Raw genomic sequence first — 25,930 nt, forward strand, 5'->3', positions numbered from 1 at the left:
ATTTCAATTAGAACTTGGCCACCCAACCAAAAATATAATCAAGTCATATAGTACATATAGTACAGGGAGCCCCTGCTTACCTAACAGTTTAGGGACTGGAAGACTATGAAAAAGTGGAATCCCATGAAAAGCAGAACCTGATCTTTTTTTAGCTTGTAAATGCAAGATTGATAATGCCAAGTCAACTGAAAGAGAAAAATCTCAGCATGCCAAGTAGTGGTTGAATGCATAGACCAAGGGCTGAAAGTGTGGTACATAGCTATAATCCAAATCTGTCAAAACAGCTAAACATCCAAAAATGAGCCGTTGAAAAGAGGGCTGCCTCTTCCACTTTGTATCATGTTTTAACCATACCCAACATATGAATGTTCAGAATTAAAGGCTCATATGTCCAGCTGATATTGAAAAGGACATAGAATGTGACATTTCAGGGTGTGTGTGGTTTGTTTGGTTTTTCTGAAGGGTGCTCTGTTTCTGTGAACCATTCCTTTAATGGGAAGGATAAGTACTATGTCACAAATTTCTATTTCAGGTTATATTACATTCAGGTTTGAAGGGACTCCTGCCCTGTTCACTCATTATGTAAGTGCAATGGCAGATGGTGCTCTGCTGCCAGTAAAACAGTGAATCTACTTCAGGTTTTAGTTTAAATTTTTTTAAAGGAGGTATCCAATGTCCTGAATTTGTTAGAAGGCTAGGGTTCAACAGGTTGGATAGTGCCTTTAAAGTTCGGACTACAACTCAGAGAAGATTCATTTCCCTGTTGACATTGGAACCACCACCTGCCTTTGTGAAAACATGACATGTGAGGAGAGGAATAAGCAAGCCCTGACTCCTCCATTTCCAATGCTCCCTGACTCCTCCATCTTGAAACACGAGGACACTGTTTGGGGATTCCTGATTGTATGGCAAGTATCTGTGTGTAGGGGAAGCACTCTCTTCACTCTCCATGTGAGGAGAATGCTGGAAGTTAAGAAGGAGGTGGGTTAGGTTAGTGATTTACCCATTTGCATATTACTTCAACATACTTCCATTATGTTATAAATATACATTTATTGATGCAGCCTAAAATTGCATTTATCTTTTTAGCTGCCACATCGCACTGTTGACTCATGTTCAACTTGTGGTCTACTTGGACTCCTAGATCCCTGCCACATGTAGTCTTGTTCAGCCAGGTGTCACCCATCCTATATATGTGCATTTCATTTTTCCTCCCTAAGTGGAGTACCTTACATTTCTCCATGAGAAAGGAGGGGTGACAATATGTACAATGCATCTTACTATAAATGGATATCTGTTGTAGAAATTTAGTTATTTACTCCTTTCTTCCACACACTAATATCCTTCTCAATAATATCCTTCTCAATAACCATATGCACCGTGCTGTTTTGAGAGGATCAAAAATATCCTTGAAGGCCAATGAAGCCAATAGGCCACACTTATCCTCCCCTCTCTATCAGGCATTGTATAAATATTTTATATCCCCAAGCCTTAAATAAAATTAAATAGCAATAAACCTATAAGAAACACTACCCTGCAAAAAGAACCTCAAAACTATGTCTACATTTTTTATCTTGAATTTAATTTAAAACCAGTAGCATCATGTCAAGTAAGTAATAAATAATATTGACTTGATTAAGTCAAGTAAGGAATAAATAATAATAAATAAAACTTTTATTTATATCCCACCTCTCTGTCCATGACAATTGAGGTGGTTTACAGATTAAAAAATGCATACAAAATCCCATGTCCCCATAGTTCCCATCCTCCCCTAAAACATCAAATTAAACCATTGACTATTAAAACATACATTAAAATAAACAAAAGCGAGCAAGTAGGGCTACAGCATATTCAGAGGGACAATTCAGTTGGTTGGTTAAGCCATTTGAAGGGTGGTAATGAAAGGGTCATATAAACTTGCATAAGCATAGAGTGCTACAAATAGAGTTGGAACCAAGCTTCATCATATTTAGAGGACCCATACTGTAAGTATGTCTATTGCGAAAGAAATAAGTGAGCCAAACCTGAGCTTATACTAAGCCAGCTGAGGCTGTAGTGAATCAAAGCCATTTCAGTATAAGGATGGTGGAAATTATTTAGGACTAGCTGTGACCTGATCTTATTTTCAAACGGTGTCTGTATCCCTGTATTAGAGGAAATTTGGATCTGTATCCAAAGGATAGTATTCTAGAAGAGGGGTCATTTATTATCAGGATTTCTCTCACTGTTTGAAAAGCTGGTGCAGAAGCATGAAATTTATTTGTGCACTGAGTTCCCTGGAATGCAGTAAAACTTTCATGAACCAGAATCTGAAATGTTAACTGTTGGTACCACTTGGGAGACCGTGACCCACAGGGTATTCTCTGTTTTGCTATAAATAAAAGGTGTTTAGAAGAATTTATTAGTGAGAAGCTCAGTGTGGTGATCATAGATCAAGTTGCATATTCCGAGATGGTACAAATTGCCTGGGGGCACTTAGATGGCATACTACATTAGAAGTGAGTGGAATGGAAGAGTTCTGTTTCAAAATCATTCTAAAATTCTGGCATTCAGACTTATACACTGGTTAAACTCTGGTCAAAGGTTGCCCAGCTGTCCCAGTCTCACATTGAAACATATTTTTTTCCTTTTTCATTTGCTTTTTTGAATAAAATTTTAAGAGACGCTAATTGCTCTTTTTACATGTCTCTGTTGAATTGAATAGGAAAATAAGTTACAGTCTCCCTAAATCTGATTGAACAGCAATTTACTGCTGAAGTCCATTGCAGCAAGATGGTCTCCAGTGGTGGATGGATGTTTGTGCATCATTAGTTACTTGGGGGCTGTATTTGATTTATGCGTTCGTGTTAATTTCAGTGGAGATGAGCACTGCATCACCATACAATTCTGCAAATTACAGGAGGGGCAGGAGGAGATGATTATTTAAAAATGCAAATGGTTCAGTTTTCCTGGGAAAATTGCAAAAGTGTTTGCCTGGCACCCAGTTTCAACGTGGATGCTAGCCAGTGGGAGCTTGTGTTTTGCATTCCATGTGGTTTTAGTCCAAATGTTGAGAGAACTATCCAAGGTGCTGAACCTGTTTGGAGGATAGGGTTACTCTTGTAAGGTTCTGCTTAAAATGTAGAGGAGAATCATCAGCCCACTGATGTGGATGTCACCATTACCTCTGATTTCATATCATCAAGTTTCATTCTAGAAGATACCTTTTTCGAAGAATTTCTAGAATGTTGGAATTTTGCTTCCTCTCTGGAAATCTAAAGCACTTTTCTTTTGTAAATTCCTTTTCATTTTGCTTGCTGTCCTACCTTTTCTACTCTACAGGATCTTTTGAATAAAGCTTGATAAAGTTGAAGGCTGTAGGAAAAGGGGAAGGTCACACTAAAGGCGTATAGAGTCAATCAAGGAATATGTTGCAGCCTATAAAAGTTAGGCTGTCTGCAACCACCCAGAAGACCTTTTTGGCAACTGAATGAGACCATAATATAACCACCTTAAACAGCTTTTAAAAAGCAGTTAAGAGGGATCTCCTCCAGCAGGCCTTTCCTGAATAGATACCCAGCTACCAAAAAGAAAACCCAACTTGTTGACCCTGATTTTTCCTGCAGTCACTGTCTGTTTGTTGTGTATTATTTTGAGTTATGTTTTATATTCCAAATCGTTTAATTATATTTTAAAAGGGGGTGGGATTGGGGGATATGGTATGTATATTTTAATGTTGTAAGCCACCCGGTTGTGCAGAGGGGCAGGATGATGATGATGATGATGATGATGATGATGATGATGATGATGATGATGATGATAATTAGAGTTTGCAAGATCTGAGGGCAGGTCCGTTAATAACAGGGTGTCTTGGAGACCTCTAATTCATAGGGTCACTATAAGTTGAACCAAGCTTTACAGCAATAACAATAAAATGTGTCATTCTTAAATGAATCTTAACTTAAAATGAATCCTAGCTAATGAGATGTGAATCATGTAAGACCAAGAAAGAGATCTCTGTGTTGTGAAAATGTCATGATGAAAATGTCAACACAGTGTGTGGCTGCTGTACAAAATGGCAAATCCCATGTTACAGTTTATATATGTATTAAATTACCATTACTAAATTTCCATTAAGAAACAGCATTCAGGGAGGCTAACAAACATCATTAAAAAACAATGTAAAACAGATTTAAAACAAGTTAAAGATAAAAATAAAAGTAAAGCTATTAAAATCAAATGCATAATCAAAGCAATTAAAATCATTGCAATAATCAATGACATCAAGAGAATTTAAAAATCCACTTTGAAGCGATGTGCTTCTTCAGTCTTGTTAAAATCACTGAGAATGGGAAATAGTTGCATTGGAGAAGAGAGTCAAAGCCCTGTGAAGCAACATAGGAGAAAGCCTGCTGCTACCAGTCCCTCAAGTGGCCCTCTGCAGACTCCTTAGGAGAAGAGTTAAAAATGAAAATATTGTAAGAACTACAAACAAATGGTGTTACCACTCCTCTAGCCAATTTCACTTCCCAAAAGCTAGAAAAGAAGTAGAAAGAGTTAATAAAGTCATCATTTAAAAAACAACAACACAGAATCAACATGACAACATTTCTGGCTTTTTTAATTTAAGGGTAAAAAGGAAGCAGTGATGAACGTGATACAAATGTAGAAAATAATGCATATTTTTAAAATTTATGTTTATTAATATGACATATATATATATATATATATATATATATATATATTCAGATTAATGTCCTTATTATGTTTATAGGTGTTATACTTATTCTATTATTTTCATTATTTACAATGAATTTGAAAATCATGCATATTGTGAAGAAAGTCGATAGGGAGAAAATTATTTTTCTTCTTTCATGATAACAGAATCCACGGTCATTCAGTGACACTAATATTGGTAAACAAAATACTTTTTCCTTCATCCAGTGCATAGTTATACTGTAGAATTTGCTGCCACAAGATGCTTTTCAAAAGAAAAATCATGGAAGATAATCATATAAGGGGCTGTTGCAATAGCCATGCATTAATTCCAGTATCAAAGACAGTATGTCTCTGAATATGAGTTGTTAGACAACATGAGCAGCAGCGTGCTATTGCATCAGGTTCTGCTTTTGGGTTTCTCATCGGCACCTGGATGGACAATTTGGGAAACACAGTGTTCACTCAGATAAACCTTTGGTTTGATCTAGTTCTTCTCATACAGAAAAGTGTGTATAAAAGTTTCTTAGACTGTTTTGCTTCGAAGAAAACAATCATTCTAAGGGTGGCCGTGTTGGCCATGCAACAAGATCCGTGTGTGTGTGTGTGTGTGAAATAAAATCCATATACCATGATGAGAGTGTTGGATATTATTATGTTTTGTTGCATGGCCAAATAAAAGTATTACTATGATGAATCCTTTTGTTTGTGAAAGTTTACAGGTCAGCTTTCCTCTCTGGTCAGATGTAAGTTAAGAATTTCCATAAGTTATGTCTTAATCTTTAACACATTTTAAAAATTCAAAAGTAAATCATCTGGAGAATGGGGTGGAGAGGATTTCTGTTTTGTTGTTTTTTTGGTGGGAGACTGTTTGCATGCTAAGCCCACAATGAAAAATCAGTACAAAAGAAACAAGGAAGGAAACCCAGAGGGAAGGAGGAAGAGAAAAACCTGGTGCATGAAGGAAGATATTTGCACAGTAGTAGCAGTAGTAGTAAGATTCATTCGGTCATTAGCCAGTAATTTGCACAGAAATTATTTAAGTTATGTCCCTAAAGGGTTTGTTGAACAGAAACTCCCAGCTTAGAGCTATTGAGGGTTGCAGCCTGACAGCATCTGGAAAGCTGTAACATTCTCACTCCTGCCCTAAAGCATTTTTAAAAATGTGCCTTGTACTGTAATATTAATTATTATTATTATTATTATTATTATTATTATTATTATTATTTATACATACCCCACTCTTCAGCCAAAAGGCTATCAGAGCGGCTTACAAATTGTTCATGAAAGTGCTGCGTCTCCCTCACCCCCATAAGAATAATGTTCTTATGGAACCCTTTTTTTCCAGAACTGATCACCTACTTGGGGTGGGGGGGAGGAGCTGCCACCTGGTGCAACTACTCAATGAAGTAAAATATAAAAATGCAAAAACCAAAGCAGTGAACTGCCCCCTCTTTTCCTTCCCAGGTCAGCAGAAAGAAAAGGAGAGTGTTGGCCATTTTGAATTAAGGAAGGCTTGTTTTATTTATAGGAAGAGAAAATCATGTTGTGCCAAGGGATGCACATCTTTGCTTATTCCAGTCCTTCATGAAAAAATAATTTCAATAGGTCTCTCCTCACTTCTGAGATTACAAGAGGTTCTGCACATTTTTCTGTTTTGTGTGTGTGTGTGAAAGAGGGGGGCTTCTGTGAAAAATTTATTTCAGCAAAAACTTTGGACAAAAAACCCACACATTTTGGACAGAAAATGGGGGTATTCTGCACAAAATACAATGACAGTTATTGCATAAAACGGAGCTTGCACTTTCCTTTCCTTTCCATTATTTTGTAATTAAAAAGTCTCAGAATGTGACAAATCTTCTACATCTTTGCATCCACCACTGCAGAAATAATCCAGTTCAATACCACTTTAAATGCCATGGGTCAATAGTACGGAGTTCTGAGAACTATTGTTTGTTGTGACACCAGTGCTCTCTCACAGAGAAAGCTAAATTTCTCACAAAACTACAATTGCCAGAATTCTATAGCACTGAGCCCTGGCAGTTAAACTGGTGTCAAACTGGATTTTTTCTGCAATGCAGATGCAGCCAATATTGACAATTTTCTTGTCTTACAGAGGAAAGGGGAGATATGTCTCCAAGTGAATGCCTGTACATGGTCTTTTTTTATTTTAGAAAAAGTCCAATGCCTTTCAGCTACCATATATACTCATCTATAAATTGAGAAATTTATGCCCAAAAATTGACCCCCAAATCCTGAGTCGACTTATATATGGGTCAATAAGGTAATGCCGATAATGGCAGCTCATTCAGTGACAAACACATACACCTTCCTCCCCACTTTCACTCCATGCCTGGGAATGGGCTGCTGGAAGCAGAGATAGCACAGGGCAATTTTTATTTCTATGGAAGCAACCGCTGATCCAGTCACAAACACACACATGCACCTTCCTCCCTACTTTCCCTAGTCCAGCATGCATGCATGCATGCATGCATGCACATGCACACACACTTTCTCTCCTTCCTTGCTTTAGCTCCTTTTACATTTGGCTTTCCCCCAACTGATTCTTTGTCCCTGCCACCTCCTCACCCCACTGACCCAGACACGCTGGCCACTGCAGACAATATGGACTAGCCAGTAGTAAAGAGCTTCCATTTCAGGGAGAGTCTACTGTAAAACTAGGTTTCTTGGTGGGATTGAAGGGGCAGAGGGCACCTGTGATTGTTTAACCCCACTCCAAGGAAAAAATGGATGCAACCGGGACTCTTTGGTGCTCCCTTGTTTCAGCAGAGAAACAGCCTCTGTCCACTGCTGGGGAAACGCTGAAGACCCACCATGGACCTGAGGAGCCTTGAAATTTTACTCTCAACTTATTCATGGGTCATACCAAAATCCATAACTTTGGCCCCAAAACATTCCCTCAACTTATACATGAGATCGTCTTATAGTTGGTGTGTATATATTTCAGAGGCTTTCGTCAGGGGCTACATAAAAACAAATACAAATATAAATGTAAAATTAAAAATCAAAAAGATCACGCACAATTACTGTATATTTTGATACCTACATGAATCATCATAATACATTTTGATTTTTGTATACTGCTTAAAGCACAAACCTACCAATATGAAATCTGTTTGCAGAATGAAATCTATTTGCAATGTGAAATCTAATTGCAGAACTTTCTGGAGCTAAAAATCTCATTTCATTTGCTGGACCAAAAATAAGCAAGCGAACTAAGCTCAAGTTGTTTTATTTTAGCAGTTGATAAGAAAAAAAAGAGGGGGAGAAAAGGGGGAGTGAGATAGCTTTCAAGGACCAAGTATCATAAACTAGGCTAGAAAAAGTCCTGCATAAATATACAAAGGTAGGGGGAGATCAAGTTCTTCATTTAGTCTTCCAGGAACCTGAGGCGGGTTATAGACCGCCGCTTTGAGGCGGTCTGCCGCCGCCGCCGTTTGCCCCGTAAGGGAGCCGTCGCAGCCACACCACGTGGCTCCCTTGTGGAGCAAAAAAGAAGCTCCAAAATGGAGCTTCTTTCTGCGGCACCTCTGTGACGTTGCGAGGCGCCGCTGGCGCACTCGCGACATCACAGGCGCTGCGACACATTCGGACGCACAGCGTCCAATACGTAAAGATGGCGCCGGCCGTGTGGAACGGCCGGCACCATATTGTATGGACAGAGTCCGTATTAGACCCAGGAGTAGTAAAGGGTGGCACCTCTCGTCAAACTCATAAGCCCCGCCCACTGACAGGTGCCCCGCCCCGGAAGTCCCGCCTTAACAGGAAGTCCCGCCTTAACCGGATATCCGGCCTCCTGCCGGAAGTCCCGCCCTCCCCGGATATCCGGCCTTCTGCCGGAAGTCCTGCCCTCCCCGGATATCCGGCCACGCCCCCCGCTTGTGGCCCCACCCCAGCATGAAACCCCGCCTGTAGGTGGAGCGTCTGAAGGGACTCATGTGACCATGATGATTTAAAAAGGGCCAATCAGAAGGCGGTTTTAGCAACACTACAGGAAGCCTTTGGGCAAGCCCAGACATGTTCAGAGAAGACAACATGGAGGCCCCCACTACTTCTGCAAACTCTACAGAGCAAGAAACAGGGGATGTGAAGCCAAAAAGCAGAAAGCGTTATCCTAGCAATAGTTCAGATGATGGGCTTTCTACCTATGCTGACCTGGCTAGCGAAGAAGCTGATGAGATTTGCAAAGCATGGAACCGCAACAAACATTTCTAACAACTATTAACAGACCATCTGATCCATAAAGACTGACTAGAAGTTTGTTTGAAAACTGTTGGCTGCTTTGATATTTTTTTTAAAATGTTTGTTAAAAGGTTATAAAATAAAAAAGAGTTTATTTTAAAAAGGTGTTTGTGATTTTCTTTTCAAAAAAGTGACTACTCTAGAGCTGGCTCATAATGAGTATTTACAATGGGGGGGGGGGTATCAGTATTCATGCACCACTCAATCTCCCTAGAAAACATGAGGCTTTGGTGGTGTGGGGGATACAAAATGGAGGGGTGGAGGGTGGAGATGGCTCTTTAAATTAAACAATGAAGAGGGGGTGGGGGGAAGCCTTCTTACAGAAACCCTCCAAACTTCCTGACCCTCCTTAGCCTAAAAAACAGAAAGCAAAGGAGAGATTCTTACAATTAAGCTGTACAGCCACCTCTCCAAACCCCCCACTTCAAACAAAAAGCAGAAATCAGGGTGGCTCTTAAATAATGTAGAGGGTTGAAAATCATTTTTTTGCAACCCCCCAAGGCCCCCTCCCAATGTCTCCTAAACACAGAAACAAAAAGCATGGTTGAAGTTTTAAACAGACACTATATTTCCCTGGTGGGGCCCTCTGCAAAAAAGTTTTTTTTAAAAAGAGCAAAGGGGAGGGGGGTGGCTTACCACATGGCTATGTGCCCTGCAACATGTACACCTTAGGGGTGGGGGGCCACCTTAGGGGGATGGAGGGACATAGATCCACCCCCAAGGACCACCTTAGGGGGATGGAGGGACATAGATCCACCCCCAAGGACCACCTTAGGGGGGAGGGGGGATAGATCCAACCTACCCTTTTTCTTAGGGGTGGGTGGGGGCAGGTCTCAAGAGCCAATCACAGACTGGTTACCTGACGTATAAAAGTTCTGCAGAGAAGGGGGTCTGTCCTTTTCTGGCTGCCATACCTGTGTGAGACTCTCTGGTTCTTGGTAAGTTTTTTCCTGTATATTCCATAGCATTGTTTTTTAAAAGAAGGCCTTTATAACTATTGCCTTTTCCCCATTTTTAAACTTTATTCAAAATGGGCTGTTGTGGGCCTTTTCCCTCACTAAAGAATAAATATTTGATGAATGTCCATTAATTTGGGGGGGAAAACTGAGCAGCTTTAAAATTACAAGCATAACATGCGGCTTTCTCTTTTTCCATGGACTTCATCTAAAATCTGGGGCTTTGGGCCATAAAAACATTGGTATTTATGCATTTTCCTGTTAAATGTTTTTAATTGTTAGCATGTAGTTCTGTTAGAAAGAAATTTTACATGTGCTACAAATGTTTTAGAAGCCTTTTTAAAAAATACTTTTCAAAGCTTACTGAAAGTAGAAATGTGTGGATTAGGATATACGGGTTTTTAAAATGTCTGGCAAATGGTTTCACTTGGAAACATGTGCTCAGCACTGTTTTAAATTTTTTTTTTGTTAAATATATATTTTTAACAAAGCTCTTTTTGGTATTTATGAAACAAGGTTTAAAATGCTTTAGAAGCCTTTTTTTAAAAAACTTTGCTTTGCTTACTGCTGGGTATGTTTGATGGGATTAAGAAAGATGTGTATTAAAAAGTCTGGCCCCTGTTTCCACATGCAAAACATGTGCTTGGTACATTTTTAAAAATTTTGTCAAATATTATTTTAAAAAGCTCTCTTTTTGTGAAACAAGGTTTAAAATGCTTTATAAGCTTTTTTTTTAAGAGTATTCTGGAGACTTTGTGGGGAAGATTTGATGGGGGTAGAAAACAAAGCTCCAGAGGTGTTAATGGGTTTATGGTCAAGAGCTGATTACTCATACGCAGCAGAGTTACAGCCTTTTGTATTGTTAACTTTTGGCTTGTTGGTGCTAAAAGTTCATTTAATTGTTAAATAAGCCTATTTGGAAAACTTCTTTTTGCCATTTTCCCCCAAAAAGTTCTTTTTTAGGTTTTAAATTGTCTAATGTGCCTGTTTTAAAAGCTCTTTTTTTTTGGTTTTTCTCAAATAAGTGCCCATTTGGAAATCTTTTTATTCTGTTTAAAACTTTTTTTTTTTGCCAGTTTTTCTTAAATAAGCCTGTTAACTACCATTGCTTTGAGCATTGCTTTGTGTGTGTGTAGGGGTTAGGAATTGATGGTGACTAGGTAATTTCAAAAGATTTTATTGGGTGGATAGCTTTGTTATAGGACATTAGCATACAAGAGCTTATGCCGGAAATAACAACCACTTTAGATATAAAATATTGTACAGACGGTTAAAAACAGCTGTTCTCATATTTCTGGGTGTAACTTCATGCGTCATTATTAAGCCGTTTTCCTGAAATAATGAAAAGAAAAAAACTGTTAGGGCAACACATTTTTCTCAATTGATCACTGGTTCCATAGGGTTTCCTAAAGAATATGTGTTAAACTTACCCAGCTGCCATTTTCCTTCATCCAGATGTGTTTCTCCATTATCAAATAGCCGGCAATGCAATTGGTAATTTGCTGTACATTTCCTGTTGTGAGAGGCACACCTCTGGTCTTCAGCTTTTTGGCAATAAAACCTCCAAATAAGAGAGTCATCACAATTCTTCCCCAGTTGATTTTTCCATCAGAAAATTGAGACCTCATAACTAAATGGATTATTTCACAAGCACGAGAAATATTTGGAATTTCCAACTGTGTTATTAAGGGTTCCATTTTTTCTTCCACGTGCTTCTGAGTTGAATTGGCCAATTTTTGTAAAGTGTGGTATATTTTTTCATCTATTTGTTCATCTGGAACTTGGTCACATACTAGATTTAAGTAAACATGAACAATGCTGAATGTCTGCCTCTCCATTTCTTGTCAGAAGCAGAAATGTAGCAGCTCAGTCTCAACAGTATAATTCTGTGGGGTTTTCTGATATGCGAGGGGTGGGTTTAGTGGGCATGTCTCAACATGTTTGTGTTCATCAGGCACAGCTGGTACTTCATAGCCCCTGCAAGCCATGGAAAAACAGGTCCAAAACGTTCCTTCAGAGGAGACTGCACAGGGCACAGGAGGGATGGCTAAAACACAGGCCCCAAACCTGACACACCCAACAGATGAAGAATTAGGTAAAATTTGTGCTTAACAATATTAGCACTGCTTTGTGGGTCAAAAAAAAATAATTTAGAGGTGGGGGCTAACAACATTAAATGTGTTATTTTGTGGGTTTGTTCTTTCTGAAATTAGTGTCTTTTCTTTACAGAATTGATGTTTGCTGAAGGCAGCCACGAAGGCAATGCGGCACCTGAAACTCCAGTGACAACAAATAAAAGTGGAGGTACAGTGTGTGTGTGTGTGTGTGTGTGTGTGTGTGTTGTGGTATTTAAGGGCTGGGGGGGTAATGAGTGAGTGAGTGAGCTATAATACTTCTTATTTTGTTTGCTTTTAGACAAATCTCTGAAACGTAACAGAGAAGAACCCCACGATGCTACACCCCAGGCTTCTAAGAAGCAAAAAAATAATGAGCAGGTGATGGTGATTGACGGAAATCTCTTACAACGCTTTGAAGCCCGCAGAAAGAAAGCTGCAACGTTATCGGCCTGCTTTGTGGAGATGCAGAAAATGGTAGCGAAAGGTTGCGCGATCCTTAGACGGGCCAAGGGCTATGAAGCCCATTTGAATTATATGTGGGACAATCCAGTAACACAAGCTCATATGGATGCTTTTTACGAGAGTATTAAAAAATATAACGAGTACATGGTGGACAGGTCCCTTGAACATCGGCAGATAGGCAGAGGTAAACTACAACCAAGGATCAAGAAAGGCCGGAATGGTAAATGGTGCAGGGTGGCGGGGTACTGGAAGAAACCTGCCAATGGTAAACTGTACTGGAGAAGAAGAGTAACCACCCTGATTAACAGATCAAAAAAAGTACTCCACACTCGGAAAAATAATAGGAAATGTAAAGGGGGCCTGAACTCGAGGAGCCTGGTAAAAAACACTAAACATAGTGTTGATAATAACCAGCCTTCTTGTTCCAGCACCCCTTCTTCCGTGGCCTCTGACCCATCCAGGGCTGAGAACCAAAACCCCTGTGACTCTGTTTCTGATAATAACCAGCCTTCTTATTCCAGTGCAGAACCTCAGAATGATTTGGAGTCTTCTGAATCATCCAGGGATGAGAGCCAGCCCCTACCTGCAAACATCCCAGGCTCCCCAGATGATGAGGGCCCCCCTGCCGTGTATGCAGAGCGTGTACGCTCATGGCAGTGGACCCACAGGTTGTATCGTACAGTGCGTATCGGTGAGGAGTTCCGATTCAGAAACTTAGAGCATGTAACATCGTACACGCAAGCTATACACGCATTACACAACTCAATACAAAATATTCTAGACGATCTTAACCAGCGAATTAGTCTGGGAGATTGTGTTCAAATTAGACTGGAGGCTGATGGCCTAAGAAATCCTCTGTATTCTGTTAAAAAAAGTAAGGACCTTTTAAATGCTGAGGATTTTCTATCACAGTTGAGTAACCTGTTGCAAAGCAACATGGAAATCTGTGCCCATTCCAGTTTTCGTCTCATAATTACGATTGTGAAACCCCCAGGGGGCGGAGGGCATAGATCAATAGGCTCCATCCCCTCTAGTGAAATAGTTGCCAGAAAAAGAAAACATTTGGTTGATTTAAATTATACAGGCACTAACCTCTGTTTTGGCGGTGGCCTGATTGCTGTCATGAGTGAAAAGATTCCCACAGATGCAAAACTGCTGACAGCAGCCAGGCAACTGTATAAGGAGCTTGGCTGGTCCGATCAGAAAAAAGTGACCTTAAGTGATATTTCACATGCTGAAAACCACTTAAAAATTAATATTCATGTGGCACATTATTCTAAGAAGGGGTGGAGTCTGTTTAAAACCCAAGGCCCTCAATATCAAAAAACATACACGCTGCTTCTGCATGACGAACACTTCTATGGGGTAATCAATGTAAAAGCCTTATTCGGGGTACGAAATTTTTGCATATTTTGCCAGAGCCTATATAACCATAACAATCACACCTGCTTATATTTCTGTCGCCTCTGCTTGAGAAAAGATTGTGCGGTTGTGGTAGATCAACAGGCTAGGTGTTTTGACTGTAAGCTGAATTGTAGGTCTAAAGAGTGCTTAAAAATACACAGGCAGCTGGTCTCAGAGGGAAAGGTACGCTGTGAAAGCAGGAGCTATTGTCCTAAATGCTCGCATTACCAGAAAAGTTACCATGATGAGGAAGAGTGTAAAGGCCGGCAGTGCACAGTCTGTTGGGGGTTCATCACAAAAGATGATGAACATAAATGCTTCATGCAGCCCCTAAAAACCCCTGAGGTTTCTGTACAGTATCTATTTTACGATTTCGAGTGTCACCAAGCAACTGGTGTACATGTCCCTAACTACTGCTTTGTAAAAGCATTTCCAGGGGAAACTGTAGAGTGCTTTAAAAATGGTAACAAAAGAAAGCGGAGGTATAAGAGAGGGGCTAAAAAGCAGTATGACAGCGATGATGAGGATGAAGATTATGAGTGGCCCCTTGCTGGCAAAAGTTGGGAATTTAAAGGGGAGACATGTTTATCTGACTTTATTACAACATTTATAGACCGCCAGTTTTCTGACTGCACATTCTTAGCACATAACTCTAAGGGTTATGATGGTTACCTGGTGCTGAATCAGCTGGTGAAAGAAAAACTTGATGTAAAAATTATCGCTCAGGGTGGGAAACTGATTTCTGTTACAGTGGAAAAATTGAATATAAAATTTATTGACTCCCTGAGTCACCTCCCTATGGCCCTCTCTAAACTACCCAAAGCTCTAGGCTTTGAGAGCTATAAGGGATATTTTCCCCATTACTTTAACACACCTGAGCATTGGGATTATGTAGGCCCAATGCCCTCAGCTGAAGATTTTGGTGTAAAATATATGATGCCTGGTGAAAAGGAAGCCTTTTTAGCATGGTATTCAGAGAATCAGGATAAAATCTTTGACATGCAGAAAGAGCTTGTGTTTTACTGCAAAAAGGATGTTGAAATTTTAGTAGAGGCCTGTACCAAGTACAGGCATGAAATTGTAGAACTGACAAAAGAAAAGAAGTTAGTGGAGAAAGGGAAGAAAGGGAAGAAAGGGAAAAAAGAATATGAGGAGTGGTTTGCTATAGACCCCCTCCAATTCCCCACCCTTGCAAGTGTCTCTCTTGCGATGTATAGATTTAAGTTTCTGCAAGAAAACACCATTGCAATTCCAAGTTTTGTAAATTACCACAATCAGTTTAAGCGATACTCCACACCGTCTATTCAATGGCTTTTGTATATTGAACATGAGGAAAAGCTTGAGATTCAGCATGCCTTAAATGGTGGAGAGGTTAAAGTTGGAGATTATTTTCTTGACGGGTATGCCGCTGTAGGTAATAGGAAAATAGCCTTTGAATTTAATGGTTGCTTTTATCGTGGATGTGTCCTGTGTTATCCTCCCCAGGAGAAAAACCCTGTGGTGGGGAAATCTTATGAATTTCTCTACAATTCCACACAGAAAAAAGCAGCTGAACTCAAAAGCCGGGGTTTTGATTTGAGAACGATTTGGCAACACGAATGGGATAATATGGTAAAAACAGATGTGAAACTCCAAACGTTTCTTGCTTCATCCCGCCTTCCAGAACCCCTACACCCCAGAGATGCTCTCTTTGGGGGTCGTACAAATGCCATCTGTCTCTACTATAAACCTAAAAGTGGGGAGACAGTGAAATACTACGATTTCACCAGCCTGTACCCTTATGTTAACAAAACCAAACAATACCCTCTGGGGCATCCCAAAGTCATTTATAAGGACTTTGAACCGGTCACAAACTATTTTGGCATAGTGAAGGCAAAAGTTATTCCTCCCAGAAAACTCTATTTTCCAGTTTTGCCTTCCAGGATCTCTGGAAAACTTATGTTTGTGCTGTGTTCAACCTGTGCAGAACAGCGGCAGTTGGACCCGTGCAAACATACAGATGAACAAAGAGCCTTAAAGGGGACGTGGTGCTCCGAAGACACTAATTTCAGAAAGAACAAACCCACAAAATAACACATTTAATGTTGTTAGCCCCCACCTCTAAATTATTATTTTTTTTTGACCCACAAAGCAGTGCTAATATTGTTAAGCACAAATTTTACCTAATTCTTCATCTGTTGGGTGTGTCAGGTTTGGGGCCTGTGTTTTAGCCAGCCCTCCTGTGCCCTGTGCAGTCTCCTCTGAAGGAACGTTTTGGACCTGTTTTTCCATGGCTTGCAGGGGCTATGAAGTACCAGCTGTGCCTGATGAACACAAACATGTTGAGACATGCCCACTAAACCCACCCCTCGCATATCAGAAAACCCCACAGAATTATACTGTTGAGACTGAGCTGCCACATTTCTGCTTCTGACAAGAAATGGAGAGGCAGACATTCAGCATTGTTCATGTTTACTTAAATCTAGTATGTGACCAAGTTCCAGATGAACAAATAGATGAAAAAATATACCACACTTTACAAAAATTGGCCAATTCAACTCAGAAGCACGTGGAAGAAAAAATGGAACCCTTAATAACACAGTTGGAAATTCCAAATATTTCTCGTGCTTGTGAAATAATCCATTTAGTTATGAGGTCTCAATTTTCTGATGGAAAAATCAACTGGGGAAGAATTGTGATGACTCTCTTATTTGGAGGTTTTATTGCCAAAAAGCTGAAGACCAGAGGTGTGCCTCTCACAACAGGAAATGTACAGCAAATTACCAATTGCATTGCCGGCTATTTGATAATTGAGAAACACATCTGGATGAAGGAAAATGGCAGCTGGGTAAGTTTAACACATATTCTTTAGGAAACCCTATGGAACCAGTGATCAATTGAGAAAAATGTGTTGCCCTAACAGTTTTTTTCTTTTCATTATTTCAGGAAAACGGCTTAATAATGACGCATGAAGTTACACCCAGAAATATGAGAACAGCTGTTTTTAACCGTCTGTACAATATTTTATATCTAAAGTGGTTGTTATTTCCGGCATAAGCTCTTGTATGCTAATGTCCTATAACAAAGCTATCCACCCAATAAAATCTTTTGAAATTACCTAGTCACCATCAATTCCTAACCCCTACACACACACAAAGCAATGCTCAAAGCAATGGTAGTTAACAGGCTTATTTAAGAAAAACTGGCAAAAAAAAAAAAAAGTTTTAAACAGAATAAAAAGATTTTCCAAATGGGCACTTATTTGAGAAAAACCAAAAAAAAGAGCTTTTAAAACAGGCACATTAGACAATTTAAAACCTAAAAAAGAACTTTTTGGGGGAAAATGGCAAAAAGAAGTTTTCCAAATAGGCTTATTTAACAATTAAATGAACTTTTAGCACCAACAAGCCAAAAGTTAACAATACAAAAGGCTGTAACTCTGCTGCGTATGAGTAATCAGCTCTTGACCATAAACCCATTAACACCTCTGGAGCTTTGTTTTCTACCCCCATCAAATCTTCCCACAAAGTCTCCAGAATACTCTTAAAAAAAAGCTTATAAAGCATTTTAAACCTTGTTTCACAAAAAGAGAGCTTTTTAAAATAATATTTGACAAAAATTTTTAAAAATGTACCAAGCACATGTTTTGCATGTGGAAACAGGGGCCAGACTTTTTAATACACATCTTTCTTAATCCCATCAAACATACCCAGCAGTAAGCAAAGCAAAGTTTTTTTAAAAAGGCTTCTAAAGCATTTTAAACCTTGTTTCATAAATACCAAAAAGAGCTTTGTTAAAAATATATATTTAACAAAAAAAAAAAAATTTAAAACAGTGCTGAGCACATGTTTCCAAGTGAAACCATTTGCCAGACATTTTAAAAACCCGTATATCCTAATCCACACATTTCTACTCTCAGTAAGCTTTGAAAAGTATTTTTTAAAAAGGCTTCTAAAACATTTGTAGCACATGTAAAATTTCTTTCTAACAGAACTACATGCTAACAATTAAAAACATTTAACAGGAAAATGCATAAATACCAATGTTTTTATGGCCCAAAGCCCCAGATTTTAGATGAAGTCCATGGAAAAAGAGAAAGCCGCATGTTATGCTTGTAATTTTAAAGCTGCTCAGTTTTCCCCCCCAAATTAATGGACATTCATCAAATATTTATTCTTTAGTGAGGGAAAAGGCCCACAACAGCCCATTTTGAATAAAGTTTAAAAATGGGGAAAAGGCAATAGTTATAAAGGCCTTCTTTTAAAAAACAATGCTATGGAATATACAGGAAAAAACTTACCAAGAACCACAGAGTCTCATAGGTATGGCAGCCAGAAAAGGACAGACCCCCTTCTCTGCAGAACTTTTATACGTCAGGTAACCAGTCTGTGATTGGCTCTTGAGACCTGCCCCCACCCACCCCTAAGAAAAAGGGTAGGTTGGATCTATCCCCCCTCCCCCAAAAGGTGGTCCTTGGAGGTGGATCTATGACCCAAAGGTGGTCCTTGGGGGTGGATCTATGTCCCTCCACCCCCCCTAAGGTGGTCCTTGGGGGTGGATCTATGACCCAAAGGTGGTCCTTGGGGGTGGATCTATGTCCCTCCATCCCCCTAAGGTGGCCCCCCACCCCTAAGGTGTACATGTTGCAGGGCACATAGCCATGTGGTAAGCCACCCCCCTCCCCTTTTCTCTTTTTAAAAAACTTTTTGCAGAGGGCCCCACCAGGGAAATATAGTGTCTGTTTAAAACTTCAACCATGCTTTTTGTTTCTGTGTTTAGGAGACATTGGGAGGGGGCCTTGGGGGGTTGCAAAAAATGATTTTCAACCCTCTACATTATTTAAGAGCCACCCTGATTTCTGCTTTTTGTTTGAAGTGGGGGGGGGGGTTGGAGAGGTAGCTGTACAGCTTAATTGTAAGAATCTCTCCTTTGCTTTATTTCTGTTTTTAGGCTAAGGAGGGTCAGGAAGTTTGGAGGGTTTCTGTAAGAAGGCTTCCCCCCACCCCCTCTTCATTGTTTAATTTAAAGAGCCATCTCCACCCTCCACCCCTCCATTTTGTATCCCCCACACCACCAAAGCCTCATGTTTTCTAGGGAGATTGAGTGGTGCATGAATACTGATACCCCCCCCCCCCCCATTGTAAATACTCATTATGAGCCAGCTCTAGAGTAGTCACTTTTTTGAAAAGAAAATCACAAACACCTTTTTAAAATAAACTCTTTTTTATTTTATAACCTTTTAACAAACATTTTTAAAAAAATATCAAAGCAGCCAACAGTTTTCAAACAAACTTCTAGTCAGTCTTTATGGATCAGATGGTCTGTTAATAGTTGTTAGAAATGTTTTATAAGATCTATTTTTAATCACTTTTAACACATGCTCCAAAATAGGCTTATCCCTGGGTTTCAAAATGTTATTTAATTCCTTCAGTGAATTTTCAGATCTCTCTACTTTAGTTACAAGTTGCAAGATTTGGTCTACAGTCTCATTTGTTATCAATAGGCCATTGAAACTGTAAGCTACAAGAATATATACGTGTAACACGTTTTTAAAATCTATTTGCCCACATAACCAGCTCAGTTTTCTACACAGATAACGTTTTGACCACAACAGACAGTCATGGGAATTTTGAGCAGGGGCAGAGATTACACAGCCAACACAGGATTCATAGCGATATTGCTGCAAACAATGGGTGATGATTCCATAACACACAGCTCTGATTGTTGACCGCATGAGAACTTTCAATTCTCTGGGAGAAAAATTTAATGGTTCTTTTGGAACATCTAGTCCAAGAATTTTAGCCATGACCACAGGGCTAGGTTGAGCTGTAGACATCTCGACGAAATCCTAAAAAAGAAAAAAGATAGATTACCTTTAAAATGCATTTTTAAAACACACACACTTAATACCAAAATCCCCTTCTAAAAGATGACTTACTGGAATATCATTCCAGCCAATGCTTGCAAACCTCCACAGAGCTATAGGTAATGTGTTGCCTCCACATGCTTCAGCACACTTCTCTGCAGAACTGCTACTGGCCTGAGGTTGCTAAAATATAAAGAAAATAGTCTTTTTTTTGTTTTTTTAGAGGAGAGGTGGGGAGCCGACTTTGTAAGGCTAGTCAAAACCCTTTAAAAATAAAAAAAACCCACTTTTTTACCTGCATTACAGCTGGTTCTGCTGAAACGGCATCCACCAGGCGGTTCCATGCTTTGCAAATCTCATCAGCTTCTTCGCTAGCCAGGTCAGCATAGGTAGAAAGCCCATCATCTGAACTATTGCTAGGATAACGCTTTCTGCTTTTTGGCTTCACATCCCCTGTTTCTTGCTCTGTAGAGTTTGCAGAAGTAGTGGGGGCCTCCATGTTGTCTTCTCTGAACATGTCTGGGCTTGCCCAAAGGCTTCCTGTAGCGTTGCTAAAACCGTCTTCTGATTGGCCCTTTTGAATCATCATGGTCACATGAGTCCCTTCAGACGCTCCACCTACAGGCGGGGTTTCATGCTGGGGTGGGGCCACAAGCGGGGGGCGTGGCCGGATATCCGGGGAGGGCAGGACTTCCGGCAGAAGGCCGGATATCCGGGGAGGGCGGGACTTCCGGCAGGAGGCCGGATATCCGGTTAAGGCGGGACTTCCTGTTAAGGCGGGACTTCCGGGGCGGGGCACCTGTCAGTGGGCGGGGCTTATGAGTTTGACGAGAGGTGCCACCCTTTACTACTCCCAGGGGCGTCTAGAAGAGACGCCCCTTTTTAAAAATGGGACGTCCTGTGGACGTCCCAAGTGCCGGTTTGTAACCGGCCAAAGATTTTAATTTTAAATCTACTCTGCTTTGATTTTTTATTGAAATTTCTCATCATTATTTATTTTTCTATAACCCAAAATTTGACCTCTATTGCCATCCTTCTCTCCCCCCCTTCCCTTATTATCTGCTAAAATAAGAATTTTTAAATATCACAGCCTTGAGCCTCGTTATGCATTATTCTTTTTTATGTAGGTATCCGTATATAATTATGTGTTGTCCTTTTGATTTTTAATTTTACATTTTACATTTGTTCCTGTGTTTTTATGTTGTCCCTGAAGAAGGCATTGAAATATGTGCTTAGGCCTAAACATGTTTGGCTTTTTCCAAAATAAAAATAAATAAATATAGAAACAACCATCCACTGAACACTTGGAGACATATCTTCCTTTCCCCCTGTGAATTCCACTGTGTGCTCTCCAGTATTTGCCCCTTTCTTTCATTTTCTGATTCTATCATGATGTGTTCTCAACTGTTAGGGGGGAAAATGTAAGTGTTTTTTAAATCTCCAGTTGTACCCCAGGAACATCTTGCTAACCTTCTTAGTGGCTCACAAAAACACTTTCTTATCTCCTGGGAAGCTGTGATACCTCTTTGAATATTCCTCTGTCTTTCCTTTAAAGAACTGTTCTTCATCTAACCCATTGAAACTAAGTAAAGATACCTTTTAGAAAGCATATGGGGTGTATGTGTGTGAACATCTCGAGTTGGAGCACCATTTTCCTGTTACCTGTTATATGGTCAGGTCTGGTCTGGAAAGCTGGGAAACCTCTTCCTTTGGTATCCTAGAAATTTGACCGTGTCTGTAGCCAAGAGGAGGTGCTATACCAGATTAACTGGCTGTGTCTGGCACTTGGGAAGACTGTGAAAGTTCCCTTTGAGACAGGATGGAGAAACAGGGAACAGGAACTGAGATTTGGTAGTGTTTCCTCTTTCCCTTGCTTAGTATCAGATCCAAAATGGTTCTCAGAATCTGCCTTCAATAACTCCCCAGTGCATCCTTTTGCTGTGCTGCTGTTAAATTCAAACCACCTACATGAGCCAGCTTTTAAGTGTGTGGGAAATTTCCTTCGGTGCCAACACTGCCTCTTTCCGCGATACACCAATCAATCACTCTGATGAATTCTAATATTAAAGCCAAGCCACTGAGCACACAATCTAAATCGGTAGCAGCAAAATTCTCACCTTACCTTTCATTTAAGATATAATTGTTACAGCAAATTTGTTTTATTAGTGAATAAATAGAGGGGTTTTTGTTTCTACTTTTTTTCCAAAAAGAGATTTCTTTGAGTGCAATCGATTCCTTTCTAAAGCTTCCCTATTGATCCTGGTGCATTTAGCTTCTTGGGGAGAAAATGAACATGCCATGCTAGCACATATGCAGGCAAGAGACCACACACATCCAGGACAACAGTCAAAGTTGAGTGAAGTTTTACCAACAAGTTCTAGAATAGATCCCATCCCCCAGTGCTAAAATACCTGAGAAGTGAGGAATATTGTTCACACTAGGCCACTAATATTGCTATGCTGTTTTTGGTTTTTGCTTTGCTTTGTCTTGTCCTTCAGGAGATAGCTGGGCTGGGGAAGTTACCATATTAATCCATCCATAAATCAACCCAGGTTTTGGGGGTCAATTTTTTTTTTGTAAAAATATTCAACTTATACATGAGTATATATGGTATACTTGTATACATATAGGTACTGATTATCTTGAAAATACCAATTTTGAGTTCTCTAACAGAGTGTGTAGGAAGATGTGTTTTCTTACATCTTACTTAACTACAGACTGTAAACATAGCTAAGTATATTCATTTCAATGGAACTAAACCAATTGAAGAGCAATTATTCTATTGAAATCAGATATTCAGAAATTAAACTACTTTTTCTCTTCAAGAACTAGTGTTTTTCAATCAGGGAGGAACTCTATGTTCAGAAGCAGATGCAGGATTCTCAACCCTGGTTTTATCTTGTTACACATAAAATATCTGATATCAGGGGTGGGGGAGTTACATGTGAGTTCTGTGACCGTCAATGGAGAAGAAGGGCTTCATTTCTGTTGTGTTAGGGCCATTAGTTCTATTGAGCCCTCTCTGACTGAAAGCCTGATTACCTTAATATCATTGTATGGATTGCTTTGGTAATGGGAAAACCACACACATAGTAAATACCCAAAGGAGGGGAATCCAAAGAGAAAGGCTAGAAATTCTTCTCCCTGTTCCTGTCTTTTTCACATTTAACTGGTCTCTAGATTTGTTATGTGCCTTCAAGTCAACTTTGGCCTATGGTGACCCTATCATAAATATTTCTCCAGCAAGATTTTTTAGCAGCGGTTTGCCTTTGTTGTCTTCTAAGGACAAGAGAGTCTGATTTACTCAAGGGAACCCAGTGGATTTCCGTGGCTGAGCAGAGCGGCCGCTCCACCATGCGCCACTCTGCCACATGCACGGACCCCATTATTTTGTATGGGGCTCAAGCATAGGCGAATTTTCCCTTAGATGGGGGTATCCGGAATGGATCCCCCACGTAAGGAGAGGGCCCACTGTAACTGAAACAGTAGAAGTGTTGTCTGCTGCTCTCCGCTACTTTAAAATACACACAAAATGTTTCAAGTTAAAAAATGGAGTTTATGATCATGCTTGTGTATCACTTTTCTGTATTAGTCAGTCAAATTCCCAAGCTTTCCTGCTATTCTGATATATTTCTAGACTTAACACTATGGAATTTGTGTGATGCTAACCAACAAACTATGTGCACTCAAAAAAGGAAAACACCGGTGTATCGTAGCAGCAGTTATGTGATTGACCTATCATCACATCATACTATGGCTTTGCTGCCATCCCTCAAAAAATAAAACCTTCAGGATACCCATATGACAAGATATTTATACTTTTTTAGCTCAGGTTTGGTAAACCAAATAAGGTCTGTTAGTAGGCTATGACATTATATGATACAATGGACTTTACCATTTCAGAAAGCAGGTGTGGAATTGTGCTCTTTAATGTTCCTCAATTTTGTAATCACCTTGTAATAAGTAAGGGCAGACACACAAACAAGCTAAAAACCAAACTATCTAGCACAACATGTTCAAGCTAGAACCTTTCTTCATCTTGTGCTACATCATGTATATGTGTATGGCTTTTGTTGTTTTGAAAAAAGGGTTGTTTGCTAGGCTAGCATCCAGTGATATCTTTGTACTACTAAAAAGTATGTTTCCTTGCATAAGGTGAAACAATTGATTTCCACTAACATAAGGACTGGAGCACAGTTTTGGCGCAGCTTCTGGCCTCTTAGGATGTGTGTGCCATTTGAACAGCATACCTCCAAAGTAACCCGAAGCAGCTTTAATTTGGCCTGTCTGTTCAGGCCCTTATATATCATCATTAAAGTCTCTCAGATCCGATCCGACTTGGATGCTACAGTTGATACAGTGCCAGTGGATGTAATCTTGGCTCCTGTCGGTCCAGTGTTAATGGATACTTTTCAACTTGTGCTGCTTGATGATGTGGACAGGATCCTTGGAGAGGTAAAAGCCACCACATGTGTTTTGGACCCTTGTTCTTCTTGGCTTATTAAACAGGCCAGAGGGGGACTGGCTGAGTGGGTAAAGGAGGTAATCAATGCCTCCCTACAACAAGGCAGAATTCCATCCTACTTAAAGGAGGCTGTTGTGAGGCCTCTGTCTTCACCTGCCGGCAGAAGTCCATCAAGGAGGGAGCCATTCTGATCTCCCTGGGCAGGGAGTTCCAGAGTTTAGGGGCAGCCACCAAGAAGGCCCTCTCTCATGTCCCCACTAACCATGTTTGTAATGCTGTTGGGATGGAGGGAAGGGCTTCTCCAGAGAATCTCAGAGTCCGGGCCAGTTGCCTATCCAAAATACAGTTCACTAGATGTTTATTGGAGTCTATGCTGTCCCACATTACACTAAAACATACACAGAGGCTGCTGGACAGTTGCATATTGTGTAGGCATGTTTGGGGTCTTTATGCTTGTACTATACTATTGTATATACCCTGCTTGGGATGAATCTCCTGACTCAGGTGGTAGCGTAGAAAGGCACATAAATTATGCACACACAAACACATACCATAAGGAGGGCTCTCTGCCACCTCACTGGAATAAAGCAGTGCCATCACAAGTGCTGTGGAAATGCCACTCATCCTCTGTTTCACTCTGATCACTTGTAACTCTCAGAATGAGACAGAGAGTGGGCCAGCACAGGAGTTCTCCCTGGACATCTCTTCCATAAGGACTGATTTTGAGGAAGGAACATGGTCAATTTTTCAGAGAATCTGCCTACTTGCTATCTCTTTCAGAATGAGTCTCCAATGTGAGACAGAATGATATACCTATCTACTGGTTTCATTCCTCAGGAGCAGGGTACGCTTTTTTAAAAGAAATATTTTCCTCAAAATATTTCTGACTACAGTGGACCCTTGTTATACACTGGGGTTTGGTTCCAAGATCCCCTGGGATATCAAAATCCGTGGATGCTCAGGTCCCATTAAATATAATGACATAGCAAAATGGTGTCCCTTATAAAAAATGGAAAATCAAGGTTTGATATTTGAAATTTATACTTTTTTTGAACATTTTCAAACCATAGATGCTTGAATCTGTGTATAAAAAATCCGTGTATAAGAAGGGCTGACTGTAATTTATTTCTGGGCACAATTCAAAGTGCTGGCCATGACCTATAAAGCCCTATACAGCTAGGTCCAGACAATCCAAAAAACAAAAACACATCTCCTCATACAAACCTACAAAGATCCTAAAATCTACAGGGGAAGGCTTTCTCTTGATCCTGCTACCATCACAAGAGGCTAGGATGGCTACCTATCTGCTTTCCTTTCACAGGCAGGCAAAGGCATTTTTATTAAAGTTGCTTTTAAATATATAATTGATGTCAGGGAGGTTTAATATGGGATATATTCTCTATGTTTTTAGCTTTTGTATGTTTTATGTAACTTTTTACTTAAGGTTTATTTTAGAAAGATAATTTTACAGTGCTACCTCGGGTTACGAAATTAATTCGTTCCGCGGCGCCGTTCGTAACCCGATACATTTCGCAACCCGAAAAGGCGCTGGAAAGCCGCTAGCCGCGCTTCCGATTTAAATTTCGCGCCGAAATTAATTTCGTAACCCGAAAAATCTTTCGTAACCCGGAACAGTTTTTTTAAATCTAACTTTTTCGTAACCCGGAAATTTCGTAACGCGGTCAATTCGTATCCCGGGGTACCACTGTAATTGCTTTTTTAA

General features: G+C 40.0%; 2 protein-coding genes across 8 annotated transcripts in view; one reads left to right on the top strand and one right to left on the bottom strand.

The window, feature by feature from the left end:
* The window catches only part of EPHA5 (EPH receptor A5), a 289,060-nt gene that overhangs the window by 174,562 nt on the left and 88,568 nt on the right, over window positions 1-25,930 (top strand). The gene's annotated exons all lie outside the window — the stretch shown is intronic.
* Window positions 19,100-20,515, bottom strand: LOC149309386 (uncharacterized). The gene is made up of 3 exons (XM_089532338.1): window positions 20,038-20,515; window positions 19,815-19,925; window positions 19,100-19,724 (listed from the first exon to the last, which is right to left on the bottom strand). Exons 1-3 carry the CDS (start codon window positions 20,329-20,331, stop codon window positions 19,182-19,184), a joined length of 948 nt encoding a protein of 315 aa, XP_089388464.1. The 5' UTR covers window positions 20,332-20,515; the 3' UTR covers window positions 19,100-19,181.

This window comes from Sceloporus occidentalis, unplaced genomic scaffold (genome assembly GCF_023333645.1).
Source record: "Sceloporus occidentalis isolate IW3139 unplaced genomic scaffold, rSceOcc1.0.p SCAF_7, whole genome shotgun sequence".
Taxonomy (NCBI): Eukaryota; Metazoa; Chordata; class Lepidosauria; order Squamata; family Phrynosomatidae; genus Sceloporus; species Sceloporus occidentalis.